Consider the following 12,640-nt stretch of genomic DNA (forward strand, 5'->3'; position numbering starts at 1 on the left):
CTCCAAAATAGTTTGAAGTATTCATTGGATTGGACCTGGTCCATTTGTAATGGATTCATAGTGGACCAGATCGAATTGGACCAAATCTGGTCCAATTAACACCCCTAGTTGTGGGGATCAATGAGAAAGGATATCGGCAAATGGGATGGCAGACACTCTAGCTAAGCAAAGGGTGAATAGGGTTCATTTGTAATATTTTGTGTGTGAGGATGCACCTCATGCTTCTGTTTGGCATGTTTAGCATGCTTGTATTCTCTTGTTATTGATATTTAATTAATAAAAAAGCTGGCTCCTTCTCTTGTTCATCCTTTAAGTCTCTTTTCTCCACTACATCCTCTTCGATGTTTGCAGTTAAAGAAATTTGGTCAAGGCCTATTCCACCTAAAATAGCTGGTTTTTGTTAGGAAGTTTAATACGATAAAATCAATATTGTGGATAACTTGCTAAAGAAGAGACCTTATTTATGCTTGCCCCCCCAACTGGTGTACTTTATGTAAAGTGTAGAATGAATGTTGTCACCTACTGATTTCCTGATCCTTCATTGCAGATATTTGGAATTGGGTTTTTACGTTGTTTGGGTGTAGGTGGAACTTGCCATCTGAAGTAAATCTGCTTTTTTACCTGTCTACTTTTGGGTGGCCAACAAAGAGAGGGAAACTAACGTATCAGGGAAGCTCTCTTATGGACCATTTGGGAGGAAAGGAATGCTAGAATATTCCAAGCTAAGGAGAGAAGCCATGCTAAATAAAGGAGTGTATACTGGCAAGGGCAATCCTTTGGTTAAAAACTACTGATCTATTTGTGGATTACTGTAGTGATGACCTTTGAAGGAGTTGGTTAGCAGTGGCTTCCACTTCCTCCAAAAAAATAAAACACAAGCAAAGTGGTTACCCCCTCTGGAGGGGGTTATAAAGTTGAACTTTGATGAGAGCAATCAAGGCAATCCAGGACCTTTGGGCATAGGAGGGATCTTCAGGAATAAGGATAGTAACATTCTTTTCTTATTTTCAGGTCCAGTGGCATTTGGAGACTCTACAAGGGCTGAGTTACTAGCTGCGGTACAAGGATTACAGATTGCCAACCAACTTGGAGTGAATAATTTGATAATTGAGGGAGACTCTAAGGTAGTAGTGGGATGGCTGTCGGACCCGGATGCTGTTGTTTGGGGTTACATGGATATCCTCAAAAAAAGTTAAATGGCTTAGAAGAACATGCCAGTTAGATTTCAGTTGGTTAGCAGATCGGCCAATGCCATAGTAGATTCTCTAGCTAAACAAGGGGATTCAAGGGTTTCTCTGTTTTGGGCTACTTTGTAAACTGTAATCTAAGAAGAGTGGGATTGGAATCATCTTTAAGGAGAGATAACATCTCGTGCCTCCTCTTAGGGTGATTGTACTATTTCTATATCCATTTAATAAAAACACCATTTGTTCATAAAAAATTCTACAGTTATAAAAAAAAGCCATATCAATGTGTGAAAACCATCAGAGAACATTTCACGATAATTTTGCAGTGGTATTAAGAAGCTCACCATGGCACTATCTCCTTTTCTGTATCCATAAATTTACACGGTTAAAACAAATAATATCAGTCCTCTTTATGGTACTAAAAATATGCCTAAGCTTTGAATGCTTTAAAAAAGCTGAAAAAATTTTTAGAATGTATTGCAATCTAAAATAAGATAGGCCAGAGTGAAGCATTGGCTTGACCCTTTAATTTGTTATGACAGGATTTCAGGATGAGTTACAATTCACTGAAATGAATACTAAGTTATTTAATTTACCAATTAGAAGCGACAATGTGGATAAAGAGACATCCCATTTTGGTTGTGGAGTCAAGAGCCAAATCCAATATATGTCTATCCCTAATTTTGAGAAGGAATATTTGAATTTTGATTTATAAATATTTAAACAACCTCGTAATCATTTTAGATGTGAACAATAATTCTCTAATACAAACCAATAAAGGTAAAAATCTGATATTGTTTACTATTCCGTTATGTTGGTTGTGTTCCTTGTGATTCCTCGAGAAACTCTTTCAGTAATCAGTAACAACTTAGGGATAGAAGAGAAAAAGGAAAACTAGAATATTCATTTATAAATTATCTTTGGAACAATTAAAAAGTTTTTAGTTAGTAAGCTCCAGACCTGATTGATTCCTCTAGTGACAAAACTTTCAGCTGATTTTGAATCTTATTCTTTTGACTCAGAATTGGCATGTAATTAGCTTATCCAATTGAATCTGATGATTCATTTTGCTTGGCTTAAAAATCATGGCGTATGGTTCTAATGCTGCAGAATCTGCAATTGATAGTGTTGGTGTCGTTGAATATAAGCAATACATGCTTGAATAGTTGGTTTTACCATCTTTCTAAAACTATGGCTTGTGGGATACATTGTTTGGGAACTTGAAAGATGTTTTGATTGCTATCTCACCATTTTTCAAATGTCTTGGCTAATTTTAGGGGGATGAATTACTTGCATGAGCATAAACCAGAAGCAATAATTCACCGTGATCTTGAACCTTCGTAAGTTCTCATGTTACATTTTCCTCTGCTCCCCTCTCATGTAGATGTCAATTTTCATTCCTGGTTTGAGATTTTCAGTATGTATTAATTATTTACCTGGATGGCCTGAAGCTATTGGAAATTTCTTGCATGTCTTATGAGTAAGATAACAGAAATATACTTCGGGATGATTCTGGACATCTGAAAGTTGCAGATTTTGGAGTTAGTAAATTGCTGAAAGTTGCAAAGACAGTTAAAGAAGATAGACCTCTAACATATGAAGACACTTCATGTAAGTTAATTGCTTTATGACATAATTTATGATATTTTTTGATAAGAAAATGGAAGATTTATTATTATAAACGGGAAATGAGATTGGTACACATAAAGGCAGGACTGCCAACCCAAAAGACTAAACCCCAGAATACGTATCTGCCCAAAACAATTGCTGCCTCATTACCCCTTGCGTAGCCAGTGAATCATTGAAGCCATTTGCAGTCCTTCCTACGCATTTAAAGTCAGCATTAATATCCTTTGCAATGCTTTACTTCCCTAAATGCATGCCTGAGAGTCCACGAAATGTTTCTGTTACAATTAGTCCAAGAAACAACCAGCTTTGAATCCCCTTCCACGTCCATCTGTCTGAATAGTTCAGCAGAGCCAATAGTTCAGCTTTCAGAGAATTTTCCATGCCAATAGGTCCTGAATATAAAGCTACTATCCTGCTGAAACACCACATATCCCTACCATTCCCGGATTACCACAGGAGCTTCCATCAAAGTTTCAGTTGTATCTTGTTTCATTCAAGAGGTTTCCACTTTATCTTTGTCTTTTTTCTCTAGAGGAGTGTGCCACTTCTGTCCAAGCTCCAAAGAAGTCATTCACAGAGAAGATTTTAAAGCTTTCTAAGGTTCTTGCCCAATGTGCAACCTTTATGTTAATGGTATCAATTACCTCGTCCAAAGATCTGCTCTTTCCATTGAAGGTTCTCCCATTTCTTTCTTCCCAAACACCTGCAAACTTGCTACAGAAAAGAAAGCTAGTTAAGTGCTCTCCCCTCATGTTTGTATTCTCTGTTTGGCTAGTGGTGAGACCCTTCCTCATTTACTAATTTCCCACTCTTTTGTGTCTTGCATTTAGGATTACTTCTCTTCACTCTTTAGCTGCAGATGAGATCACCTACAAGATGTGATTCTTATTTAGTTCCAATTTCTTGCGGCAACAGAAAAAGGGCAAAATGCTTATGGAGGGTAACAAGAGCAGCTGTGGTTTGGACCATTTGGGAAGAAGGAAATCAAAGGATTTTCAATGAGAAGAGTAGATCTAAGGAGGAGGTAATTGAAACAACAAAAATCAGATCTACACATCGGGTAAAAACTGCTGGTACCTTCAAAGAAGTCTCAACAAATGACATAATAAGGAAATGGAAGGAAGTGGCACAAATGGAAACACATAAAGAAATTATCAAGATGGATTGGAAACCTCTAGGGCTAAATAAATTGAAGCTAAACTTTTATGGTAGCTCCTTTGGAAACCCTAGGAGGGCAGGAAGCCATGAATAGGGGAAGTCTTTAGAAATCATCATGGAGAAGTTGTGGATTTGTTCTCAGGACCAATTGGGTATGGAGACTCGGTTAAGGCAGAGATAATGACACTCTTACAAGGCTTGAAATTAGCAGTAAAATTAGAATCTAGAGAATTGGAAGTGGAAGGGGACTCACTATTGGTCATCTCTTGGGCTAAGCAAGTAAACTCAGCACCTTGGAAGCATAGATTTGCATTCAGGGAGATTGACCTTCTTGGTAAGAGTTTTAACTATACATTTGGGTGGGTTAAAAGGACAACAAATGGATCGACAGATACTCTACCCTTTCTTTGGTTGCCTTAAGGATAAAAAATGCCAACTGTAATCTGAAGAGCTATACTCGAAGTAGCAAGGAAGAGAAGAGAACCACAGAACTGAAGAGAATGTCGAACTGTACTATCCAGTCGACCAGTCCTTTATTTATAGATGAACATAGTACAAGGTACAAGAAATTACTGGGATGCCCCTGATTAGTGATGGGACACCCAGATGACTTAAATCATTAAACAGGATTAGGCCCATTAACACAAGCCTAGTTACAAGATAAGTTAAACATAAGAATGGGCTAATAAGAACTCTTATCAGCCGAACATCACTCTAACATTCTAACACTCCCCCTCAAGCTAAGCATGAATATCAATCATGTTTACCTTGCCAAGTATGTCCCTGAACTTCGTTGATGCCAGCCCTTTAATTAATACATCTGCAATCTGCATCTCTGATGGAGTATAAGGCACACAGAGTTCTCCTGAAAAAATTCTCTCTCTGACAAAGTGTCGATCAATTTCAATATGTTTTGTCCTGTCATGCTGCACAGGATTGTTGGCAATGTTGATAGCAGCTTTATTATCACAATACAGCTTGAGAGGACCCTCAGTCTTGATACCAAGCTCATTAAGGAGAGAGTCCTGAGCCATAAGAGTTCAGCAACCCCGTGTGCCATAGCCCGGTATTCTGTTTCTGCACTTGATCTAGCCACAACATTTTGCTTCTTACTACACCATGTGACTAGGTTTCCTCCTAAGAATGTACAGTAATCTGAGGTTGATTTTCTGTCTCCAACAGACCCAACCCAATCAGCATCAGTGTAGGCTTCAATTTCAAGTCTGCTGTTTTTTCTAAATAAAATTCCTTTCCCTGGGCAAGTCTTCAAGTATCTGAGGATTCTTTCCACTGCTCTCATATGAGGGGTCTTTGGTGAGTGCATGAATTGACTGACAACATGCACTGCATAGGCAGTGTCTGGCCGAGTAAGGGATAAGTATATCAGTTTTCCTACCAACTTTTGGTACCTTTCCTTATCACAGTATTCCTCACCCATTGATTCTTGTAATCTATGGCTTGGTTTTATTGGAGTGTCTGCTGGCCTGCACCCCATCATGCCTGTTTCCTCTAGGAGATCTAACACATACTTTCTTTGACATATGTAGATTCCTTCTCTTGATCTAGCAACTTCAATTCCAAGAAAGTATCTCAGATTTCCCAGGTCTTTGATCTCAAATTCTGAAGCTAAGAACATCTTCAGCCTCTTCATCTCTCTCACATCATTTCCAGTAATCACCATATCATCCACATACACAATGAGTGCTGTAAGTTTGTCATCTTGTCTCCTTGTAAACAATGTATGATCTGCACTGCTCTGAGTGTACCCTACTTTCTTCATGGCCAAACAAAGTCTCTCAAACCATGCCCGGGGAGATTGCTTCAAACCATATAATGCTTTCCTTAGTTTACATACCTTCTTTCCAACATCATATCCAGGTGGGGGTTCCATGAATACCTCTTCATGAAGATTACCATTTAGGAAGGCATTCTTCACATCCAATTGATGAAGTTCCCAAGAGAATTTTGCTGCTAGTGACAGTACAACCCTGATTGTGTTGAGCTTTGCTACTGGGGCAAAGGTTTCCTTATAGTCAATTCTTTCCTTTTGTGTAAATCCCTTTGCCACGAGTCTGACCTTGTACCTCTCAATTGACCAATCTTCCCTGTGCTTTACTGTGAATACCCACTTGCACCCAACAGTGCCTTTCCCTTCTGGCAGGTTCACCAATTCCCATGTCCTTGCTTTCATTAGGGCTTTCATCTCCTCATTCATGGCTTCTTTCCACCTTGGATCAGATGCCGCCTCTGAATACCTGGAAGGGACACATATAGAGGAAAGAGCAGACACAAAGGATTGATAGGCAGGGGATAAGTGTGAGTAAGAAACATAATCGGCTATGGGATGCCGAGTGGTACAAGAACGAACAGGCTTACGGAGAGCAATAGGAAGATCCAAATCTGAATTGAGTGAATCAGAATTACCTTGGATTGCAGAGACAGATTGATCTGAGTTCAACTGGTTGCAATCATGAGGTTGAGGGGCCTTCTTCCTTCTACTGTATGTAAGTATCTCTTTCTCTTGTTTACTGGAACCTTTAGAAGCATCAGCCGAATCTGGAGAAGCAACTGACACAGTGAAAGTCTCACTAGGTTGACCCGGAATGTTACAGCTAGTAGTAGTGGAAGGTGATGAAATGGGAACAAAAAAGAAGGGAGAATGAGAATCCTCTTCCAACCCACTACTCTCCCCCTGAAGAGGATTCTGAGAAGACTGGAAATAGGGTTGAGACTCAAAAAAGACTACATCCCTGGTGACATTTTTTCTTGGAGACAGGATCATAACACTTATACCCCTTTTGCGTAGGAGAGTACCCCAAAAATATTCCCTTTGTAGCCTTAGGATCCAGTTTGGTCTTCTTTGGATCTTTCACATGTATGAAGCATGTACAACCAAAAACCCGCGGGGGAAGAGGAAATTCTGGAAGAGTGGGACACAAAACAGAGAAAGGGGTCTTCATACCCAGTACCTTAGATGGCATCCGATTTATCAGGTATGATGCAGTGAGAACAGCTTGAGACCAATATTGCTTGGGCACATTGTGCTGGAAAAGAAGGGCTCGAGCTGTCTCCAATTGATGCCTGTTCTTGCGCTCAGCGACCCCATTTTGCTGAGGGGTGTAAGCACATGATGATTGATGTAACATGCCTGCATCTTCCATGAATGAGTTCAGGGATCTTTCAAAGTATTCAGCTGCATTGTCTGAACGGAATTGCTTGATCTTTTTATCAAATTGTGTTTCAACCATCTTGCAAAACATCATAGTTATCCGGGGAACTTCTTCACGTCCTTTCAACAGATAAATCCAAGTGCACTGAGAATAATGGTCAATAAAGCTGATGAAGTAACGGAAGCCATCAATGGAAACAATGGGTGAAGGACCCCAAACATCAGAATGAACCAAGTCAAAAGGGGCTTGAATTTCATTACTAGAAATTGGATACATTGATCTACATTGTTTTGACATTTGACACACATCACAAATTAAACTCTGACTCGGAATGCCTTACATAATTCGGGAAACAACATTGCTAAGGAAGAAAAGGACAAATGACCTAGCCTAGCATGCCACAAGTGCAGCGTAGCTGTTAAATCCACACTTTCCGGACTAGTAATAGAAGCTTGCATGGCTGAGCTGACATCTTCATCAAAATAGTAGAGGCCCCCATACTCATGACCACTCCCAATCGTTCTCCTCGTCAATCTGTCTTGGAAGACACAATGAGAAGGAAAGAAAGTTATACTACAGTTCAAGTTTTTTGTAAGCTTTGAAACAGACAACAGATCTGAGGTAAGACTAGGAACATGTAGGACTGATTTAAGAGAGAGATCCTTGCTTAGGTCAACCACCCCCTTTCCAGAGATGGTGGAGAGGGACCCATCAGCTACTCTCATCTTATCCTGGCCAGACAACAAATGATATGTGGAGAATAAGGAGGACATATGTGTCATATGGTCAGTGGCTCCGGAATCAATCACCCAAGAGGTAGAATTAATGGAACTAGATGCACTAAATGCAGAGGCTGTACCTGATTTGGCAAGAGAGGTGGAAGCTAAAGAATTGTTCGTCAGACGGGCTAATGCCCGACTGAGAACCTCTACCTCACTAGCTGTGAAGCCCAAAGTACTTGGTCCAGAGGAGTCGGCAGCCTGCCTTGCGGTGGAAGATGACACTGTCTGAATACTCTGTGAGTTGTCACTATTGTTGTTGGTGGCAAGATTCCCACTTGCTGTGTGGCCTTTATGTTGCCTTTTGCCCTTTCTCAGAGCAGCTGACTTCAGATGAGGGTACAGGACCCAACATTTCTCCTTTGTGTGTTTCTCACCACCACAATGTGTACACTTGAGGGACTTTTTGTCTGAAAATCTATTCCCCTTAGTGAAGACTAAGGCTGAATGTTCTCCAGGTAGTTCTGTTGACTGTGTCTGCGAGTCAATTTGCATCTCCTTTCTCCTTACTTCTTCATTCCTCACCAGGTAATAGACATGGTGAAGCTCAGGTAATTCATCTCTCCCTAGAATCTGTGACCTTATACCTTCATATACAGGGTCAAAACCCGCCAGAAACTTGAAGGCTCTGCCCTCCTCAATCTACTTATCATGCCTCCCCTTATCATTAGCATTTTCCCAATCCAAAATCAAATGGTGGTCAAGCTCTTCCAAGAAGCCTTCCAATGTTGCAAAGTAGGTTGCCACGGACATGTCTCCTTGCCTTAGGGCTGCAATGTCTTGGTTCAGCCTGTAGATTCTAGCATTGTTCTTTTTTTGGCCATATGTCTTAGATACTTTCTCCCAAATTTTAGCAGCTGTAGGGAAGTGATGAACAGTTTTGGCCACCCTAGGAGTCATAGAGGCCAGCAACCAAGACATGACTGTGGCATTTTCCTTGCGCCACACAGTGTATTCAGGACTGCCAATTTCTGGTTGTTTCTTGTCTCCATCCAAATAGCCTGTGAGGTCACGAGAGGTAATGAACAGCATTGCTGAGACAGACCACTCTCTGAAGTTATACTCATCTGGCAGCACACTTGTAATCTGCAAGCTGTGCAAATTAGGGTTTTCCAGGTTTGAGGACCTTGTAACAGGTCTGTTATCTCTAGAGGAAACTTCACCGGATAGTGAGGACATCCTGACTTCAGTCCAAGAGTTGTTCACAATGCTGTAGGTGGTTCTGTTTAGGACTGGCCGAAGTGGTCACAGTGTTCACAGTGCTGGTAGAAGTGTTCACAGTTCGGGTACTGTGCAGTGCTGTTTAGGACTGGCCGAAGTAGCAAGTACAGGGCTGTAACTGAACCAGTTCACAGTCCTAGTAACTGAAGTTACTTCAGTTAGGGCTTGTTCTGCAACCTGAAGTAACTGTGCAGTGCAGTAACTGAAGTTCACAAAGTAGGACTGATAACCGACCTGAAGAAAATCTGTAACTGAAGTTACCACAGTTCTGCCCAAGTCTTGCTGGGGCACGAAGATGCAACTGTAGAGAAGGCTAAGTCTTTACCACTTGTTCTGCGCAAGTCTTGCTGGAGCACGAAGCTGCAACTGTAGAGGAAGCTCTCCCCCTTTCGGCTAGTGCTAGGACTGCTGAAATCAGTCCTCAACTAGGTCTGTCCTATACAGACCTCTCTTAGTAGCCCAATAACTACTATTTGCTGGAGATAATCTAGTAGGACATCTACTTCTGGGTCTTAATTCCCTTGAGTCCTACAACCAAGAGAAACCCTAGGTTCGAACTTGCTTTACTCTCTTACACTCCTAGGTCTTCACTGCAGCAACCCAGAAAAGGAAGAGAGAAGATGAAAAGACAGCAAGAGAAGAGAGTGCGCCTGCTGAAACCAGGAAGGAGCTAATGCTCTGATACCATGTAATCTGAAGAGTTATACTCGAAGTAGCAAGGAAGAGAAGAGAACCACAGAACTGAAGAGAATGTCGAACTGTACTATCCCGTCGACTAATCCTTTATTTATAGATGAATATAGTACAAGATACAAGTAATTACTGGGATGCCCCTGATTAGTGATGGGACACCCAGATGACTTAAATCATTAAACAGGATTAGGCCCATTAACACAAGCCCAGTTACAAGATAAGTTAAACATAGGAATGGGCTAATAAGATCTCTTATCGGCCGAACATCACTCTAACATTCTAACACCAACCACATCTTAAGGAGAAGCCCACCTATAGCCAAAAAGAGAGTAGAAATACTCCCAAATACAGATTACAAAAGGTCAGGAGATTAACAAATGGGGAATAGATTCACCACTGGCCTTACATAAGAAGCACATATGAGGAGAGAGGCAACAATTGGGCCTTCTTTTTTGCAGCATATTACAAGTATTAATCTTACCAAGGAAAATTTTTCAAGAGAAGGCTTGAATTTTAGGTGTAACAGACTTATACCAAATCTTTTTCATTGGGAAAATCTACACCTACTGATGTAGGCAAAGTGAGGGCTCTAAAAAAAAGAACAAGTTAAAAGACCATTAGGGGAGGTTGACCAAACTCTAGTATCCTTGAGGTTATCATCCAAAAAAACTGTATCCAAGAGTCCAAGTAGATTAATACGAGAACATTCATTATCCTTAAGGCCTCTTCTGAAACCTAAATCCCAGCTTAGGCCTTGGTAAGAAGGTCTTCCCAACCTGGAGGCAAATTCACCTTTAAGAGTTGAGAGGGAAAATCGCTTAAGATATTGTGTTTTAAGTGTTGTTTCCCCTACCCAATGGTCTTCCCAAAACCAGATTTTGTTCCCCTTTCCCGCATCAAGGTGAATGAAGTTAAAGAAAAGTTGGGTATACCTCATGAATGGCTTTCCAAGGAGAGGCTGAGGTTGCAAAGGAGGCTACATTAGCATCCTGACCATTTTCTGCAACCTTGTGAATGCTTTCAATTACCTTGTGCCACAACTTATCTCTTTCGAATGGGAATCTCCATAACCATTTAGCTAGAAATGCCATATTTTTGAGGGTTAAATTCCCTAAACCTATGATGCCTTTTTTCCTTGGATTTACAAACTTATCCCCACTTGGCTAGATGAATCTTTTTTCCTTCTCCTGGGTCCCACAAAAAATCCCTCATGTACTTCTCAATATGCCTTGCAATTCTAGTTGGAATCCAAAAAGTGTACAAAAAGTAGATGGGAAAGTTTGGCAAAGTTGATTTGCTTTGGGTTATTCTACCTCCTAGGGAGGTATAATTTCTTTTCCATAAAGCTTGCTTCTTTGCAATCCTCTCCAATCTCCCCCACTGGCTTCCAAAAATCTTCTACCCTATGGTTTCCTCCAAGTGGTTGGCCTAGGTAGTCTAAGGGCCAGTTCCTAACCTCACATCCCAATACCCCAACAAAACTAAGGACTTCCCCTTCCTTCTAGTTGACACTAGCCAAACCACTTTTCCTCCAATTCACCCTTAGGCTAGAGAAAGTACTCAAAACTATCAATTAACTCCTTCAAATTCCTTATTATTGATGGATCTTCACCTTCACAGAATAAGATTATATCATCAACAAATTGAATATGGGAGATAGCAACTTGATTCCTGTTTTCTTGGTAAACACGCAACAAGATCTCAGAATAGTGAGAGAAGAGGAGGGAGAAGAGAGAAGAGAGAAATGGGAAAAATGGTTTTGGAGAGAAAAACCTTAGCTGGCGGGGCCAACCTTTTTGATATTTCTATTAGGGTGACCACTCAAATAATAAAACAATATAAAATTACATATGTGCCCTTGCGACACTAAACTAAAGTAAGCCATCATGTTGCGAGTGATGCAAGCCTTTTGTAAATACATTTGCAAGTTGCTTAGTAGAACTAACATATGGGGTGCACACTTCCCCATTAACAATTTTCTCTCTGATAAAGTGTTTGTCAACGTCAATATGTTTAGTTTTATCATGAAGAACTAGGTTGGCTACAATGTTGATGGCAGCCTTGTTATCACAATTAGGGGTGGATTCGAGCCGAGCCGAGCCGAATAGTACCAGGCTTAAGCTCGGTTCGAGACTGTTCTACAAGGCTAGAGCTTGAGCTCGGTTCGAGCTAGAACCTTGAGCTCAAGCTCGGCTTGAGTAAAAATTGCATAAGCTCGAGCTCGATTTTGAGAAAAAATATTTTATAAAAAAATTATATATAATTTTTTTTTATTTTATATTAAAAAAGTAAGAATTATAATAATTAATAGTTATAATATTTTTATTATATATATATATATATATATATTCGAGCTGACTCGTGAGCCTCACGAGCCGAGCTATAGTAGGCTTGAGCTCGACTTGTTTAATAATCGAGCCACTGAATTGGGCTCGAGCTTGATTGAAATCGAGCCGAGCCGAGCTGGAGCAGCTCGTGAAAAGCTCGGCTCGTTGTCACCCCTAAATTCACAATACAAGGACATGGGGTTATCAATTGGAAAACCCAATTCGCTCAACAAATTCTTTATCCACATGGCTTCAGCCACTCCATGGGACATTGCTCTATACTCAGCTTCAGCACTAGACCTAGCCACCACACTTTGTTTCTTGCTTCTCCATGTGACTAGGTTTCCCCCCACAAAAGTACAATACCCACTAGTGGACTTTTTGTCATCAATTGGTCCAAGCCCAATCAACATCTGTATACACTTCAATCTTCAAATGCCCATTCTTTTGGAATAGCAAACCAGCTCCTGGAAACT

The 12,640-nt window shown here is 40.5% G+C and overlaps 1 protein-coding gene across 1 annotated transcript in view; it reads left to right on the forward strand.

Moving 5' to 3' along the window:
* The window catches only part of LOC104608414 (serine/threonine-protein kinase 12), a 41,499-nt gene that overhangs the window by 9,026 nt on the left and 19,833 nt on the right, over positions 1-12,640 (forward strand). Inside the window, exons 7-8 of the mRNA XM_010274400.3 lie at positions 2,465-2,527; positions 2,680-2,798. Of these exons, the coding sequence (XP_010272702.1) occupies positions 2,465-2,527; positions 2,680-2,798 (182 nt within the window). The remainder of the gene's footprint in view (positions 1-2,464; positions 2,528-2,679; positions 2,799-12,640) is intronic.

Source organism: Nelumbo nucifera, chromosome 6 (assembly GCF_055504915.1).
Source record: "Nelumbo nucifera cultivar China Antique chromosome 6, China Antique-T2T, whole genome shotgun sequence".
NCBI lineage: Eukaryota > Viridiplantae > Streptophyta > Magnoliopsida > Proteales > Nelumbonaceae > Nelumbo > Nelumbo nucifera.